This window comes from Ambystoma mexicanum, chromosome 6q (assembly GCF_040938575.1).
Source record: "Ambystoma mexicanum isolate Mex_15411 chromosome 6q, UKY_AmexF1_1, whole genome shotgun sequence".
Classification (NCBI taxonomy): domain Eukaryota; kingdom Metazoa; phylum Chordata; class Amphibia; order Caudata; family Ambystomatidae; genus Ambystoma; species Ambystoma mexicanum.
The window spans coordinates 1,150,041,508-1,150,060,742 of record NC_090937.1 but is presented as its reverse complement, the minus strand read 5'-3'; the positions used below and the strand labels follow the sequence as shown (position 1 = coordinate 1,150,060,742).

General features: G+C 46.5%; 1 protein-coding gene across 4 annotated transcripts in view; it reads right to left on the bottom strand.

The window, feature by feature from the left end:
* Positions 1–19,235, bottom strand: part of ATP8A1 (ATPase phospholipid transporting 8A1) — a 1,730,029-nt gene that overhangs the window by 1,047,537 nt on the left and 663,257 nt on the right. For all 4 annotated transcript variants that reach the window (XM_069631739.1, XM_069631741.1, XM_069631738.1 and 1 more), the window contains one exon: positions 12,325–12,397. In XM_069631739.1, coding sequence (XP_069487840.1) covers positions 12,325–12,397 — 73 coding nt within the window. The remainder of the gene's footprint in view (positions 1–12,324; positions 12,398–19,235) is intronic.

Below are 19,235 nucleotides of genomic sequence, written 5' to 3'. Positions count from 1 at the left end.
AAATAGGAAACGCTTCCCAGTGCTGACAGTGAGACAGTTTGCAAGCAATGGTAAAATAGTACCCAAAGTGTTTTCAGACACATAGGTACATTAGGCTGTGATATGAAGATGTCTGTTCCAAAGCTTAATAAAGAAGGAGAAATGACTTACCAGTAATATTCTTTCTATGGATTCTTTTGACGCAGATTCCTTATAAGACAGATATCCCTTCCATAGTCAGCTGCTCGGAAAGCCTTTTGAGGGGACGTAGTGCACCTCAACTTGGCCATCGATCCATCTTGACTCGATGTGCCGGCCGTCAACTCCAGATGCGACATTGATTGTCGTACATATACTACGTCACTAAGCCCCATACCTCCGTTTCACCCCCCCCCCCCAACCGCACCCCCACCCTAAGCGCCGCTGTTCTGCTGCAGAGGAATACTGTAGGACTGGCAGAAAAAGCCACAACCCTCATAAAAACAAAAATGGAACATGAGATTCTTTTTTTAGGATGAGAAACAGGGTTGCAAGAAGTTGCAGCAGATCACAAACACATAAGATATAGTTAATTTCCTCTTTTCTCAAGAAAAAGTTAGACATCAACGAGTAGACGCACGGTCATAGTGGGGCTGGATGAGAAGGTGATGAGGAATCTGCGGGAGAAGAATCTATAGAAAGAAGATTACAGCAAGTAATTTCTCCTTCAATGGAATACATTCTCCCACAGATTCCTCATCAGATAGACTCCCAAAGAGGTATGGAGTCTGGAGGCGTGATGAAAGTCCCTAAACCAGGAAGCTCTGTAGCACTGCTCTTCCAAAGCGGCATCAGCCCCACGTGATGCGTCCAAACAGTAATGTTTGGAGAAGGTTGGACAGTGTCACTGCCCAGCAAATATCTTTAACTGCTACGCCCCAAGTGCTGAAGAGGCTGCTATACCATAGTGGAGTGAGCCATGATGCCTGGCGGAAGCTCTTTCCCAGCATGTTGGTAACACTCTGCTATGCAGAGTTTAATTCATCTCGATATGGTCTGTTTAGAAACAGCCAAATCTTTTCTTGACAAGGAGAAAGCCAAAAAACAGCTGGTCAGATCTCCTTGAACCTTGCTGTCCTTGCAACCTCAATAAGAACGTTGGTCTCAACAGAACTCTTTAAAAAGAAATTGAAAACATTGCTTTTCGCCTAAACCCGCCCAGAGGGACAATGGACAGACAATAGTTTAGCTGTTTTTGTGGCCTGTTTTATGTTTGTATGTCTGCGCCCATCAGCCTTTGGGTACCAGGTGCGCATTACAAATGACTTAACATAACATCATAACATAGAAACTCAGGGCCCTCTTAGGGTCCAAACTGTGGACCATCTCCTCTTCCTTGGAAGGGTGAGGAGGATGGTAGAAAACAGGCAAATCTATGCGTTGGGAGTTGTGGACTTCTGAACGACCTTTGGCAGAAACCCTGGGTGCACATTCAGCGATACCTTCGCTTTAAAAAATGCAGAGACACGAATACCTGCATGACAAGCCCTGCAGCTTGCTGACCCTTATGGCAGATGCAATTACCTCTAGAAAGTCTGTTTTCAAAGTCAGCAATCTAACTGAGCAAGAATATAAAGGCTGAAATGAGGAAAGTGAGAACCAAGTTAAGGTCCCAGGTCTGGGACAACAAAAGGAACATGCGGAATCCTATTCAGAAGGCTCCTCAGGAAATGGGCCATAACTGGGATCGTAAAGAAAGAACCTTTATCCGCAGACCTTTTGAAAATGGACACAACCGTACCCTTTGACTGTTGCAAATATTTTTCAAAAAATGTAGCAGGCGCCCCTCTTCAGAAAGAACATGGCATGTCTGTGGTTTTTTCACACTTTGAGAGTTCGCAGCCATCGCGTTTTGCTCACTGTGCCTTTCAAAGATGGGAAATCTCCATTTGCATATCAGTCTTTGTCCCGCCCACATGGGCAGTCCAGCACTAAAATGCTATGGCAATTCCCTTCTGAACAAGAGTACCAACAGCAACCCCATTTACGTTTTTCAGCCTTGTTGGGCCTCATCGGTGAGGTGGAGCTGTGCTCTCTGAGCACAGTGAGCAGGGAGTTCACGTCTGGGTCCCGCCAGGTAACTAAGCGTGACCAACCCCAAGTTCCTTGAAAATATTTTTCAAAAAAGGCAGCAGGTCTGTTGACTGTTGAAACCTGAAGGCTTGACAAGGCCAGTGACGGAAGGAACTCCATCACTGTAGTGGCGGGGCAAGAGATGGGTTCAAACTTGCATTCCTTGCACCACACCTTGAAACCTCTCCATCTGCATTCATACAGCTATCTTGTTGATGATCTACGTGCAGCCTGCAGTACCTCAAGAACCTACTCTGGAAGGTCCCAGTCATCATATCTCATCTCAGTGCAACGCGTGTAGTTTGAGGGACTCTGAGTTGGGGTGCAACACCCGACCTTCCAACTGGGATAGGAGGTCTGGCTGACGAGGCACCCGGAGAGGTGGGCAGATGGCCAAGTCCAGGAGTTCTAAGTACCACATTCTCGTCGTCCAATCCGGGGGGATTAAGATCATGGTTGCTTGAACCCTCCTCAACCTTCTGAGCACCTATGGAATGACAGGGATTGGTGGAATGCATAGTAGTTGTCGAAGTCCCACTCCAGTAGGAACGCATCTCCCAGCGCGCCTCTCACCGGGAATTGCCTAGGGCAGTACTGCGTGTACTTCCGGTTGGATTCTGTGGCAAACAGATCCACTGCCAGGGTACCTCACTGAGCAATGATCTCCTCGAGAACTTCCTGGCACCTCCCACCCACTCATGTGAGACCCTGCTCTGCCTGCTCAGGCGGCAGACCAGCCCATTCTCTGTCCCTGCCAGATGGACTACCAATACCGAGATCTGGTTCTCGAAAACCAGAAACACTGCTGCATTGCCTCTCTGCAAAGGGGGAAGAGACGGTACACCTCCTTGCTTGTTCAAGTAGTGCCTGGCCACTGTGTTGTCCGCCATGATCAGGACGCGTTTCCCTTTGAGGCAGGGTGCAAAAGCATGAGGCAGAGTGCAAAAGCATTCAGGGCTAGCCTGATCACTCTCAGCTCAAGCATGTTGATATGCCACTGGCTTTCCATTGCAGACCAAAGGCAGCTCATCTGCAGATCGTCGCAGTGAGCTCCCCAACCTTTCAGAGACTCATCCGTGATCAGCCTGACTTGGGACCATGGAGGCCAGAAAGGTTCCCATGCCATCATGTTGCATCTGCTGGCCCACCAAGTGAGATCACTGACCTTGAGAACATCTTCAGGGTTCCGAAATACTGGGACCACTGACCCCTCAGTAGCCGCTGCAGAAATCACATGCGCAACCTAGACTCTGGCACCAAAAAATGCAGGAAGCCATGCCGTCGGCAAGCTGGTGTGGCTCTGGAATAGCTCGACCATCTGTCGTACAGTGGTGACTCTCCTTGTGGTGGGCGGAAGCCTTCCCCTCCCAAGTGTCAAGTACTTCTCTGATGAACTGGTGCTTTTAAGTTGGTGTTGTGTGAGACTTCAGAAAATGTATGGTGAAGCCCAGCCTGTGAAGCAGTGAACAGGTGTCTTCAAGGTGAGACGAAACCTGCTTGAGCGACTTTCCCCAGCCACTAGTCCAGGTATGGGAACACATGAACGCCGGATCTCCGGAGATGCGCTGCTATTATTGCCTTCAGCTTAGTGATGACCCGTGGAGCGGGGGGTTAACCTAAAGGGGGGCACCTTGAATTGGTAGTGCAAGCTCCCTATGAGCAATCTCGGGTGTTTCCTGTGCAAGTAATGGGTGGGCACGTGAAAATATACGTCCTGCAGATTCAATGACCCCAACCAGTCCTGTGACTGAAGAGCCTGGAGAATCTCTCAGAGGGTCACTATCTTAAAATTCTGTTTCCTCAGGAACTTGTTCAAGGCCCTGGGGTCCGAGATGGGATGCAGTCCTCCTTTCTTGGGTACCAGGAAATACCGGGAATACCAACCCGACCTTCTCTGTTCGGGAGGTACCTCTTCCACTGTACCCTTCAACAACAGGGCTCGCAGTTCATCCTGGAGCTCCTGCTCCGGTTGCTGAGGAGAGGGAGGTGGTCTGTCTAGAGGCCTCCGTAAAAAGGGAAGACAGCACCCCATCTTGAATGAGCAGCAATGCCCAGGCATCCAATGTTATCTCACGCCACTGGGGCACGTGCCCGCCAATCCTCCCACCAACCGGGGAAATGTGAGGGGAGAACTCAAAACAGCATTGAAGCCGGAGCCGACCCATCCGCGTCTGCTGTGGTTGTCTGCTGGGTCCTAGAAGCCCACCTCTGCCCCTTCCAGAGTACAGGACATACTTCTGCCCTTGCCTGGATTGTGGGGGCTGCGCCCATCTCCCAAAAGGGACAAACCATTAAAAGACTCTTCACATATTGAATAAGCTAAAGGTAAACTTCGTCGGTTGTTGGACAGCCAGCCCCAGCTACTTCACAGCTAAATTGGAGTCCTTGAACTTCTCCAGGGACTCATCAGCCTTCTGGGCCGAAAAGATGCTCACCATCAAAGGCAATGTCGAGCAACTTGAGATGAAGATTGAGGGGAAAAACCCAGAATTGTTCAGGTATGCATGCCTGTGTATGACTGTAGCCAGCCCCACAATTCGCCCAGACAATCTGCAGCGTTCAGGCCCGATTGCAGCCTTTCACAGGCTACCTTCTAGCTGTCATCCACTAAGCATAGAAACCCATCCCGCATTTCCCCTTCCGGGAAGTGTTCTGCCGCTTCTTTAATCAACCCCCAAAGGCTGCGTGTTTATTTGGCAAAGGCGCACAAGGCATTAACTGCTGTGAGAGCCATGCTAGTAGAAGAAAATACTGTTTTTGCGAATGCGTCGTATTTCTGAATTCCTGTCAGTGGATAAGATGGAGGTTGATGTGGACAGTCTAGTGTTTACTGTGGCTGCCTAAACTACTGAACCCTCTGGCACAGCATGTGAAGACAAATATGCAGGGTCACACCTTGCGGGTTTATACTTCTTTGCGGAATAGGGTCTTTGCCAAATGGAGGCAATAGGTTCTGAAATAGCTATATTAAATGGCATTGCTCATTCAATGTGCAGGCCTTTGTCAAGAATATTGGTCAGCTCATAGGCTGACAGTGGTTTAGCAGTGGCAAATAAGCCCAAGGCATCCACCACTCTCTCCACTGTCTTCGGGTACTGGGCATTCAAACGGCCATAGTGATGGGCATGCTGCTGGTCTACATTGGGGGAGGTGTCCAAGCGGCTTGCGTGGCGTAGTCAACAAGGTTGTCGTAATAGGCAAAAAAGGTCAGTGCTGCCGCCTAACCCTCCTGGTGCAGGCTGAAAATCTAGATCCTGGGCCTGCTCTCCGAAAATGGAGGTCATTATGTCAAAAAACACTTCTCAACTCGGCTTTTTGACTTCAAGGACTTTCCCGTACCTGCAGTAGCCAGTTTCATTATTTGGAACATTTGCTCCTTAAACTATTCTCATTCGTCTCAGGGTGTGCCAGATTGGGACCTACCTCGCTCTTCAGATGTGTCCAAGGCATGCCTCTGTCGATAGCGATGTTTCTTGTGAGAAGAGGACAACGACGGATGGCTCCTGGAGTGTGACCTCTTTTTGGCCTTCTTGTGGTGCCTGTCCTCTTTCTCTGTCATAGGCCCCTCTGTCTCCTGTTCCGACAACATAGTAGTCGATCGGGCTGGAAACTTCAACAGGGGCTCGGGGGCGGCGCCCCAACTTCAGTTTTGCTGCCAGCTCCCATTCCAATTTCAGGTTAATCTGCTGACACGACCCGCAGTCTTCGTTGACATGATCTGTGCCAAGGCGGGTTGGTCAGAGACATTTTAGAGTTGCATTCGGGGCCCTCTTCAATCCCTACAGATTGGGAGTGGACATTATTTTAAATTGGTCAATTTAAAAAATAAATCGCAGTGAGAAGTCTCTCACGGGAGTCGTTCCTTGAGCAGCGTGCAGAGTGTGCAGAAAAAAGGAACTGAGGTATGAGGGCATATTGACATAGTATATGTATGACGACGGACGCCACATCCAGAGTCGACAACTGGCGCATCTAGTCAAGATGGATTGATGGCAAAGTTGAGGTGCACTATGCCCCCCTGTTGTAAAGTCTTCATATCAGCTGACAACGGAAGGGATATCAATCCGATGAGGAAGAGGAGAATGCAATCCATTGAAATGCTTCATAATGTGTGATCTGTGAAAGCCATAAATATAAAGAAGTATATGCCTAGTGTGACGGGTCAAAGGAAGGACGCAGACTCTTTGAGAACATTTTTAAATGAGGTTTATTGCATAGAAGCCAGAAAGATTGAGCTATCCTTATGGCTATGGGGTGTTCCCTACCTAAAGAATAACTAAGGTGCTCATCTTTCTCCATGGCCCCATCTCTATTGTACAAAATAAAGGCTCTGTGCTTCCAGCACTTGTCTTCTTGGTATATGTTCTCTTTCTTGGCAACTCTCTTTATTATTTCAGATCATTCTTTTCTCACATTAGACAAATTTGCATTCCACTTTAGGCAAGTCTTTTCTTTGTTTAACTTATTTTTTTACTTAGGCTAGGTGGGCCTTTAACGCCTGATAGTCTCTCTTACGTCACACTCTTAGTTTAGGAGTCTCACATGTTTTCCTTTCTTTCTAGGATAGGAATATATTCCATGGTTTATGCCCTCATTTGAGGAGTTCTGTATCTCTCTTTTATTCAAGGTATTTACATTCATTAAGGTTGACCATAGGCTTCTCTCACTTTTTTTTTTACTTTACCACCGACTAGGCCGCCCTAAACAAACCTCTTAATAACATTTTTGACTTCAAGGTATAAGGTTTTTTTCAACTCTACCATATTAGTTTGACCATTCCATATGCTTACCTTCTGTTAACAACTGTTTTACGTGTTACACAAGTGTTCTGTTGATTGTACATTGCCACACTTATCAACTGCCTTCCCTTGTTGGCATCCCCGCTATACCTTTATACATAATCTGTTCTATTCTTGACTATATCCCTCTTGGCTTAGGCTTCACGTTCACCGAATATTTTCAAGTTTGACAAGGTTAAAAGATGCCTGGGCAAATAAGCCACCAGACATCCAGGATTGCTCAGCATATTTGAGCCACTCATGTGTCCAACATTATATTGCATACTAAGTTACAGTTCTCTAAATCTGCCTTGGAAACACAACACAATGATCACAACATTTTAGGACATATCCGCCTCATCCCTTTGTCAAAGAAGAAATTACGTACCTCTTGGTAATGTTCTTTCTGCTGGATGTTCCTCCCACTGATTCCTCATCTATGATCTCCCTGTCACACCGTAGCTGTTCTCTAGAAAAATATTCCCCGCCAGGTTGCGCAGCGGAGCTCCACATCAGCTGTGTCTGATGCCTCTATGTGCCCTGTGCCGGAAAGGACGTTGATGCCAGTATATATAGACACGCCTCGCACCGTGACCCTCATTCTATCATATTTTCATAGCACTCTGAATCTGAGGAACAATAGAACCAATGGTGTCCTAGCATCCGGCAAGAGGGCAAGGTAGGGAGGTCGATGAGAAATCAGTGGGAGGAACGTCCATCAGAAAGAACATTACTGAGAGGTAAGTAATTTGATCCTCCCACTGATTCCTCATCTATGATAGGCTCCCAAAGCAGTACGTAACCTGGAGGAGGGAATGAGCAAAGACACCATCTAAACTAGAAAACTCTGGAGGACTGCCCTACCAAACCAGGCATCCTGGCCCACAAGTGAATACAAACAATAATGCTTAGCAAACGCATGCAAAGACACCCACATTGCAGCCTGGCAAATGTCAAAGACCAGGACTCCCCACTGCAGGGCAGAGGTGGTAGAATGAGCTCCGAGATCCTCAGCACATCCTTCCCAGCCAGATCCTAACATTCTGAGATGCAGAGAATGATCCACCTGGACAGAGTGGTTTGGTAACAGCACTGCCAGCATGAGCACTAGTGTAACCAACATACATCTCGTAATCCTTCCTAGCCTTTCTCGTTTGATAGACGTAGAACGTCAGGGCCTGAACTGGTTACAGCCAATGCAATACAGGAAGATGGATCTTCTGATAGAGATGTAAATGCAAGACCAATCCAAGGCAGAAAGAAGGGTCTCACTCTCAATGTCACTTTCTCTTTGGAAAATACAAACAAACAGGGAGGAAAAACAGACAACGCCTGGCAATCACTCACCTCACCCATCTCGTGGAAGTGACAGCAACCAGGAAAATCACCTTAAGGGTGTTAAACCCAATGGAATATGAATGCAGGAGCTCAAATGGAGCACCACTAAGAAATGTCAAAACTAAATTCAAATACCACGCCAGAACCACAAACTCACAGGGAGAAAACTGGTTACACATACCCCGTAAAAACTGCATAACAGTGGTAATTGTGAAGAACAAGTCCTGCTTGGGGCCTCTTGGAAACCAAAATGGCGGCGTGGTATGCCTATGCAGAAAATCCAACAAAGGGGATAGAGGACAGGATATAAAAACTGGAACCAAAAAACTGCAACGCCCTCCCCACAGCCCTGAGAAATTAAAAATCATACACTGTGTTCAGAAAAATGCTCAAAAACAAACTGTTTATTTAAGTACTCTGCACAACTGCCTGAACTCTTGTCAAAACAAGCCACTGTTCCACTGTAACCTTGTAAGGAACCTGAAAGCTTGCTTGTACGTATGTAACTCTGTATGCAACTAAAGAATGTAAGCAAAAAGCCTTCTGTAACAAGCGCTACGATGCCCAAGGTACGCCTGGCGCTATACAAAAACATACAAATAAATAAAGAAATAAAGAAAGAATCCAGGTCCCCGTCCCAGCACCAGATTGAAAATGTACACTCCCTTCAAGCATAAATAGATTTTGAAGGGGGCCTCCAAGCTGAAAGTCCCACTACTTGTATCTCAGCCTCTCAGTAGCCAAGCATGAAGTTTCAGGTTGTTGAGGTTCGGGTAAAGGATCCGCCTTTCTGAATGGGAGAGCAAGTCGACTCTACTTGGAAGGCACCCGGGAGTTTTAGATGGCACATCCAGCAACTCTGAATACCATATTCTCCAGGTCCACTCTGGGGCGATCAATATCATTGTGGTTCCGAAAAGACACAATCTCCTGAGAACCAGCGCATTGATGGAGATCGGCGGGAACGCATAAAGGAGGTTGCAAGTCTATTTGACCGTCAGTGCATTCCCCAGAACTTCTTGACAAGGAACAAGTTGCACTTCCTATTGACACTAGAAGCTAAGAGGTCCACTTGAAGAGTTCCCAGACAGAAGATCTCCCCCAGAACTTCCTGACAGAGCTCCCACTCATGGGAGTCTGAAGTCTGTCTGCTCCAGATATCCGCTGCAACTTTCTCTCCTTTGGCCAGATGAGCCGCCAGCAGTGAGACACTGTTCTTCAGAGCCCAGAAACACAGTTTACTTGTTTCACTGCACAAAGGCAAAGACTCCCCTTCCATCTCATTTTTGTTGAGGTAGTGCATAGCCACTGTGTGGTCCATCAGGCTCAGCACAGTCTTGTGTTTCATATAGGGGAGGAAATCATCCAGGGCCAACCTGATGACCCTCAGCTCCAGCTGGATGATGCGTTGACGAGACTCAGGAGAGACCACAGTCCGCTCACCGTTCGGTCTGGCAGGTGATCCCCTAACTATTCAGAGATGCGTTGCTGACCACCATCACCTGGGGCCAAGGTTAGCTAAACAACGTGCCCTTCAGAAAGTGGTCTCACACAGACTACCATGCAAGATCCTGAGCCACCCGATTCGATACTTGCAAGGGGTCCGACGTGTGGCCCTAAAACTGCGACCGCTGGCAATGGAGAAGCCACTGAAGCGATCACATGCGCAGACTTGCCTGCGGAGAGACTGGGATGGCAAAACCTGGGAGAAGCCCAGGCTGTGCAATAGAGTGCATGTGCGGAGTAGGTGCTGGGACACTAGTTTTGGGGAGCGAGCCCAGACGAGCCAGTGGTCCAGGTAAGGAAAGACAAATGTGCCCCTCCCCCCTGAGGCTAGCCGCCACCACTGCTAGCAGGTTGGTGAAAACACAGAGCCGAATAAGCCTGAAGGACGGTACTTTGAATTGGTAATGGCGTTCACCCACTACAAACCTCAGGTACTTCCTGTGCTTTTGAGAAATGGACGCATGGAATTAAGCATCCCGAAGATCCAGGTAAACAAATCAGCCTTCCAGATCGAGGGCCTGTAAAATCTGGGCTAGAACCACCATCTTCAACATGTCCTTGCATAGGAACAAGTTCTGCAGTTGCAGATCCAGGACCTGGCGTGCAGAAAATAGGTAGAGTACCACCCTTTCCCCTCATTCCAAGCGCGGAACCAGATTGATTGCGCTTTTCGCCAGAAGCTGATGGCCCTCTTCCAAGAGGATGTGGTCCGGAGACAAGGGGGTGGCCTGAAGTCCATGGTGCCAGGGGATGGGGGGAGCACTGAAGGGATTGAAAGCAATATCCCTGCCAAATGAATCACTAGGCCCAAGCATCGGGCATCCTCTTTGACCGTTCCGGGCAGAAAAGAGAATGCCTCCCCACCCACCGGTGATGAATGGAAAAGCTGGTCACCGAGGCTAGGCACCCGGGGTTGCGGTGGGGACAGCAGCCACTGAAACGCCCCCTCATTGGGCACCCCTTCCTCTGCCTCTTGGGCAAAGTTGAAAAAGGCATGAAAGCCCCTGCCACGAGACCTCTGTATGGACGGCTGTTGCACTGCTTAGCAGTCACCTCCGACGACTGAACCTTCTGGAGGGCATTGTCAGCCTTAGCTCCAAAAACGTATGGTCTTAAAATGGCATATCCAATATCCAACAGTCTGTGTGTCGGCTGCAAAGCCTGGTGTCCTTAGCCATGAGTACTAGTGGCCATGTCCCTTTCCACACAACCTGAGTCCAGTCCCAACTGCAGCATCTGCCGTGCCGACTCTTTGCTGTCAGATCAAGGACTGGAAACCTTCCCTCATGTCTCCCTCCAGGACATACTCAGCCGCATTTTCCACAGCAGTTCAAAGGCCGAAGGAGAACTTTCCATGGCGCATGTCGCTCTCACGGCCCGCAGAGCAGAGGGCACACTGCCAGTGGCAGACGGGTTGGGACATCCAGCGCCATCACCTTTGCCACAGGCGCAGAGGCCAGAACCGCCCGCACCTTGGCAAAGATGTCCAACATCTTCTTACAGAAGCTCTCCCATTTCTCCAGCGCGGAGGACTGGGCAGGGAAAGGGACCTGCGCCGGATGCTCAGGCGACACCCTGGAGAGGTGGCTTTGAAGAAGATGAATGTCGATGCAAGGACTCAGTCGGGGAGCAGGACCTCTTCTGATGCAGCTTCTTTTTGGCCTTTACCTTGCACAGAGTCGCCTGCTCCTCGGAGTGTCGTTCCATGCTGACCGAGACCAGTGAGCTTCACCCTTCGTCTTATGGATGAAGATAAAGAGCTTCGCCACCCTCTCTAGGATGGCCTTCGGGTACATGGACTGGAATGATCGCACTCCTGGATGCTGTGGTCTTTGCTCAAGCAATACAAACAAATCTGGTGTGGATCTGAGACAGACATTTACCGGCTGCAGTCCACGCACGGCTCAAAGCCTGAGGCGTTGGACAGAGTAGGCATGGCCTACTTCAAAAAGTAAGTACTGCTTGACAAGCATGTTCCCGATCAGCGAACAGAGTACATGGAAAAAAGTAACTGAGGTCACAGTACATGGTGTGGCTATGTATACTGGCGCCAGTGTCATATCCAGCGCGGGGGGCATAAAAGAGTCAGATGTAGCCGACGCAGAGAAGCGCTGTGCCCACTGGTGCAGAAATGTTTCTGGAGAACAGCTGCGCCGGGATAATTATTATAAGTTATTTATAACACACTTAATACCCAGATGTTTCCAAGCACGGACCTGGGGATCGAAAATTGTTGATCCGTGTCTTGCTTCCAAGGCAAGCACGTTGCCTCTGAGCTATCCTCCCGGTTAGGGACATCATAGATGAGGAACCAGTGGTAGGAAGGAGTCTATTCGAAACTATAGCCCACTTAACATGACTGCCATGCACCCTTGTTATCACAAATCTTCCACTGCTCCATCCTTCCCTACCTGAGTTTGAAACATCTATTTCCCGCTTTCCCATCCTCTTAATTTTCTGTTCTTCAGCAGATTAAGGCCGGGATACCTCCAGTGGGACACATTATGCCACTCCATGGACAAGCGTAGGTGGTCTAAGACTATTACGGTGATTTGGCACATTATAAAAGCATATTAACGTAAAATAAAAGCATTACTATTATACCACTTACATGATTGCTTTGAAGATTTTCCAGCAACAATGAATCATTAAACCCTTCTTGTTCTATAAACTGAGAGCCGTGCCTAAGGAAAAAAAAGAGAAAAATACATTTGTGGTTTGTACTTTTCTGAATAGTGTATAGTTGTTTTTGTTACAAACCATTTTAATACACACATATATCTTTGCACACACTAGATTTTAATGGAAGTCAGCATTATGTATTCATAAGATAAGTGACAATTTAACATTTTCAATGAAGTCCAGCATAACAAAAAACAAGGATAAACAGGATCCGATTTTCAACTGTGAGCCAGTGGAGCGGTCTCAATAGTGGAGTCATATGGGTTCAAAAAGGGGGACGCAAAATGGCTCTGGCAGCAGCATTCTGCAGTAACTGTATCCGGTTTATCAAATAGCATGGCTGGGCTAAATACAAAGAGTTGCAATAACCAATGATGCTGACACTTATTTAGAACCTCCTACCAGCAAGTATTTCTTCCCCTTGATTTTGTTTTTTATCAGGCTGTGATGTTGCAACCAAGGATCATCAAAGATCGGCCTCCTGGGCCTCTTGTTCTTGCATTGGTTACATATTATCATTCTTTCGATGGGGCAGCCCTTATGTACTTTCGTTTTTGTTCTCAATTTATTTTTTTTGGTCTCCTCTGTTCTGGAGAAGCCATTCGTCCCCTCTCCCGGCTTCTAAAATTAGTGGGTACTCCATCACCCACCTCCTACTCCAGACTTTTACACTACCTGCAAAACCCAGAACCCCTTAATGGACATCTTGATCAAAGTAATTATCCCCAAATGGCCCTGATTGCTTATTCCACGTCTTTCTGCTTTTCTTGCATCGTGACAGATGAAACCCTTTTTTTGTTGCTTAGGTGTTGCCTTACTAGCTTTCCCTATGTCTCTGATCATTATTTTCCTGTTGGTAATTCTGACTAATCAGTTTAGGAATGGTGGTGGTGGAGGGCTTAAAGAGCCGGTCTGCCATTTTGGAGTTAGGCAGTGGGAGCGCTGCTGCTCTGCGCTGCAGTGCTGTGCCTCCCTTCTCAACTCAAGGGTAGTAAGCATAATCCTGTGGAAATGGTAAGTTAATGTTCCCTTTACTGCGAGTTAACCAGAGAGAAATGCTGAACTCACAAGCGGGACTGCCAGCGTCTGTCTATGCTGGTGTGAATGCCAAAGAGGGTTATTAATGAGGGTGATGTTGTACATAATAAGGACTCAGTCTCCAAATAGTTTGAATGTGTAGGATATATGTTGAACTATTAGACCTTTCTAATACCCTAATAGCATATGGACAAATCGACATATTGGTGGATGGCATAGGTTGTATGTTTTGATCAGTATTCCTTCTCGATTTCCTAAGGACAAGGAACGACTGGAGGCTCTTGTGAATCCGCAATTCACCACTTCATGATAGCCCTTGACATAGCAACTGAGCGTTGCTGGTCCCCAGAGCCTCTCTAAACCCAGATCAAGAGGGAACGAATGTCACTTGACCACAGGCAGTCCTTTCATGTATCATGCCAATCCCAAACTAACATGGCCTGGCCACCACAGAAAGAAAGAGTGGGTGCTTTAAAGGAGCCCAGGTTCTGTTTCTTTTGTGGCAACACAGGACGGTGAAGCTGGAGGAGCAGGCGATTGTGGATCTTTTCTAAATAAAATTGAGGGTAAAGCATTTGAGTTAGGGCGTGGGAGCTGGATGAGGTGCTGCGGCCGTCCAAGCCCAGAACAGGGCCATTATATCTGCACATAATGACAAGACAGCCACTGTGGAACTAATATCCAATAAATCATTCCATTGAAATTCAGTGTTTAGTTTGCATTTAACAGCGTCAGGCCATAGCAGATTTGTGTATATTGCACACAAAGGAAGTAGACACCTGTAGGTGATGCTAAAAATGAAGGGTGCAAACATGGGGATTTTATTGTGCTCATGACAATGATTGGCAGAGTCTGCTTTGCTGTTATATACTTTGGAACCTTCAGACTGCATAGAGACCTACAGAGATAATCATCAGTAGGAAAGCATAATCTAACCAGGTAGCACAACCGTAAAGGACCGGAGGGGGGTGTCTGTACTTCTGCTCTCTATATGGTAGAGGGGAGGCACAGAGGACCCCAGCCAAGATTCTCTATTATTGGTACATGGTCGAGCAATCAAGGCCTAGCTTCTCAGGAGGTTATGCAGGCTGGTTCTTAAGTACAGTGTAGTCCCCAAGCACCCACAAAGGAATGTCCGCACACTGTATTGGTTAAAACACAGTCTTTATATAATTAATATTCAAAGGTATATACAATATCACGATAACGCACTTTGTACTCAGTTTTCTATAATGGCAAATGTACAAAGTGCATCAACTGTTCGGTTAAATGGCACACAAATCAAGTCGTAAAGGAACCCAACAGTAGAGAAAAGAGGAAAGCAGTTGGTGAGCAATTGGCAGAATACTGGCCTCGTTACCTAGACACAGTTATGTATGTAGATCCCCCCCCCAACCTGGGCAACCTGTAGAATAAAGATACAAGCCCAGTCCATATATTGTTCACAATAGACTTCCCAATAGTTCTGCAACCCCAAAGTACCTGGCATTGTAGCGTTCCTCGGCGGGGAATCGACGGCACTTCTTGAGTGCCCTCCCTTTAAGGCAGGAGTCACGGGTCGTCGAACGTCCGACGGAGAAGAGGATGAGCTATGACGGTGAAGTGGCAGCTTCATTCCTAGCAGTGCTCGTTGACTGGGAAGCGTAAACGTCCTGCAAGGAAGAGGCATGCGGAGCACCTCGGTGTCGATAGTTGTGGAACACAAAGAGTTTGAAGAACTGTGGCCCAGCAAGGGCGTCGAGTCGTCAGCGTCTCTGGTCTTTGGGTGGCGGGAAACCCACCGGCGGATGCTCCTCGGCGTATCGACCGTCAGGCCTTCTCCAGCTGGATACAGCGGCGACGATGCGGACGAGAGCGTCCTTGTATTCGAAATTTCTCAGGCAAACAGGAGCACAGCGGCTCCGTTCGGCGACGGCGGTCGTCGACAGTGGCGGACAACAGTCCGGGCGCTTCGCTTTGTGATTCCGTGGCGGTCCCAGTCTCGGGTCAGCAGCCTGTCGAAGGTCTGTCTACCAGGGAACTTTGGCAAAGATCTGCTGGTGCACGATGGTCCCTCGTAGCTCGGGAAGAGGGCGCCTTACCAGGTCCTCTCTGGGTCAGTCCTTGGAGGCACAGCAGCTTTCAGATTGTGAAGGAGAGCAACAGCAATTCTTCTCGTCCAGTGGGGCTTCAAGGTCAAGCTTCAATTACTCCAGTTACTCGTCATAGTGGACTTCAGCTTCTGAACACGATTCCTAGCAGTGAGAGGTCCCCAGATACACTGTTGATCTCCCATTCATTCCGCTCGGTCATACTCAACCATCCAATCACGACTAAGGGCATTCAGGCAGGCAGCCAATCAGGCACACGGTGCATTCAGGCCATTCACTTCTCTCCAGACACTCGCAACAAGTTATGTGTATTGGGACAAGTACCCAGCCATTCAACACTCCACACTGCATTCATACCGGTTTCGGGCAGGGCTGTCTCAAGTCATTGTTTCAAACACCAGATACTAGACACCCACAACATAGAATGCGTATTCGTCACACACTCCATTCACCCAGGTCCCACCCACAGGCGTACCCACAACATACGGTCGTTGGGAAGGCTCCAGCCAGTCTGGTTAGCACTTCCCCACACTACCATATATGGAACTTCCACCCAACAGCCAGTCAGGGGAAGGGACAGAGTCAGGGCTTCCCGGGACTTCGGGAAGATCAAGGTAACAGGCGATGTAAGGCAAGAGATAATACAAAAAATGGTACCAAGAAATGAGGAAAACAACTGAAAGAGGAAGGCAAGGGAATGTAAAGATCAAATCATCATTTTCATTTTGTTTAGATTTGTATAAACTACATTTTATGAAATAATTTAATCAATTCTTAAAAAACATTTTGACTATTCAAACATTCAAACATTCATTCACTAATTGAACATCTAAAAATCATATAAATGAGCTAAAGTATCACAAAAAAGTACTATTCATTTCATTAGTACACGTCTTTTCAATTTATTGATAATTCCAAATAATCAAGACACGAATCATTATTGATAATAGTTCATTCCAGGACAAAGTATCGACTATTGGTGCCTTAAAAAAATCATTCTTCTTTACGAAAAGGATGCCCAGTTGGTAAATAGTTTTGACTTGACAGATTGTGTGAGTCTTCATCAGGATTGGATGAACGTTTAACAAATATTCTAAAAGCAAACAAACATACAATTAAAATGACAATTACATATTCCTGTCAACCCTCTCTCAGTGTTACCTCTCTAACAATACAAACCAGATCTTAGAGAACAAAAACAACTCTAAGTCCAAAGTGGACATCTCTTTAACCACGGTTTTATAAACATCATAGGCTGAATTATAGCCTGGTTTGAAAGAAAACATTACTGACCAAATCAGTAAGATTTCATTTACCCATCCGAAATTTCCCTAATTTCGTTTGGGACTCCGGGGTTCAGAAAGACGGAAGTTAATCTCATACTCCTAATAATCTGCACTTTCCCATTTGTGCTAAAACAGCCCACTCTAATCACACCGGGGAGGACACCACTAGGACAGGCTTCACATAACAGTCTCAAAAATACAGTAACCGCCTACCTGCAAACCCCATTTGGTTCGCCTAATGACTGGTATTCCAGTAGCCTCTGGTGAGGGTCTAAAGTGCTAGACCCCCTGAAGGAAGTGACGATATCTAAAGAATTTGGAAAAAACAAAAATTTAAAATTTAAAATGTCACAATAGATGGGAATAAGCTAACCATAATAATCTCTCTGGGCGGAGCAAAACACATATTTATACCTTCTTTCTGAAAGATTCTCTCCCAGGCTGTATTAGATCCCTCTCTCCCTATTACACCGCTCCCTTTTTATTCGTATTGAAGAATATCAGTGTAGCAGCGGTGAAGGGAAAAGAAAACAAAAGCACCGTTTCCCTTCTTCAACACAGCACGTTAGATTAGAAGGAGTCGTGGCTCTTCACAAATGAACGCCTATGCTCACTCATGTAACGATCTGTGAATCAAATAGACAAACGGGCTCAAATTACAAAAAAGCTCCTTAGCAGATGTCTGCCGTTGAGGGGGACCTATCAAATCTTAACAGAACAGCTTACCTAAAAAGCAGAAAAACGCTGTTTAACCAGAGGGAAAAAAAAATGACCCCTCTCTGACGGAACACTGCCTCAGCCGTTGAGTTAAGCTTAGGCGATTCTTGACTCGGTATTCTAACGGTCTAAAAAATTAAATATAAATGAACTATAAATGAAATATAAACAGACCGCATCAGCTCATATGCGACAAAGAGTACTAATAAACCTGTCGCCACCCAATACAGACTCACTTACCTTACTCTCGTCTTATGCCGAAGGTACGCACGTCCGCCATTAGAGAAAAGTGGACCAGACCGACTGCGAAGAACATGTCCTTCTTTTATTTCGAAAATAGTGTCAAAGACACAAACAAAGGACCAATATCAACGTCCGCCAGAGGGCAACATGTATCCTGGTATAAACCCAGGTCCTAAAGCTAGAAAAAGGACTCAGAAATAGTCTTAAGCCCTGATGTAAGTCAAATTCATATGTAAACAGGACATATTAGTGCCAATTTTTATGGCAGAATACAGGAAATGAAGGACATGAAGAACCTTCCTTTCCGAGGATTGGAAATCAATTCCATTCCTCTTGAATAATTGAGTCAAATACGAGGAGTCGTAGTTTGGGACGCCACCAAATATGACCTTGAGATTATGAGACAGCTAGATAACCAGGAGGTATATGTTAAATTGCAGGGAGATCCCTCGCTCAGTATTCTGAGAGAAATAGAAAATTTAGGGAAGGATGCTTTAGAAAGGGAAATTATTACCCTAAAAGAATTTAATTTTCTTGTCCCTAAGAATACCAGGACCCCCCTCATTTATATGTTGCCAAAAATCCATAAGAGTATGGTAGCTCCACCTGGCAGATCCATTGTTTCTCTTAGTGGATCGATCTTGGAACCAGTGGGGCAGTATTTAGATTATTTCTTGAAACCACTGGCTAAAAACACCCCAACTTATCTGTCTGACTCCAGTGATGTCATCAGATGTGTGGAGGCATTTCCGTTCAATAGCGACCATGATATGCTTATCACTCTAGACGTGGAGTCGCTATATATTCTAATATTCCCCAGGAGGATTCATTGGGGATTATGAAGAGGTTTCTTCAAACTAGAACTGATACCATCTCAGTTCCGAGTGAATTCTCGGTAGAATTATTGGAAATTGCACTCACCAAAAACTTCTTTAGATTTAAGAACACGCATTACATGCAGATTAAGGGGACAGCTATGGGTGCGTCATTTGCACCCAACTATGCCACCCTTTACATGTGGGATTTTGAAGAAACTAACATCATGACAGATTCAAATCCTTTTAGATCAGCTTTAAAACTTTATAAGAGGTATATTGACGACATACATATCATTTGGGACAACTCTAAAGGGGACTATAATGCTTTTTTTGTCTGGATTAACAATCTAAATCCCAATTTAAAGTTCACCATCGAAACCAGCAATAAGGAGATCGCGTTCCTTGACCTCCTGATTAAAGTAGACAAAAAAGTACTGGCAGTGGACCTCTATAGGAAGGAATCGGACAGAAATACTATACTGCACCACAAGAGTTTTCATGCCCAGTCACGGAAATCTAATATCCCTTATGGGCAGTTTCTGAGGGCTAGGCGAAATTGCACCAAAGTGGAATACTTTATTAAGCAAGCTTCGGTAATTGAAGAAAGGCTGCTAGAAAGCGGGTATCCCAAAAGATTGCTTAAACAAT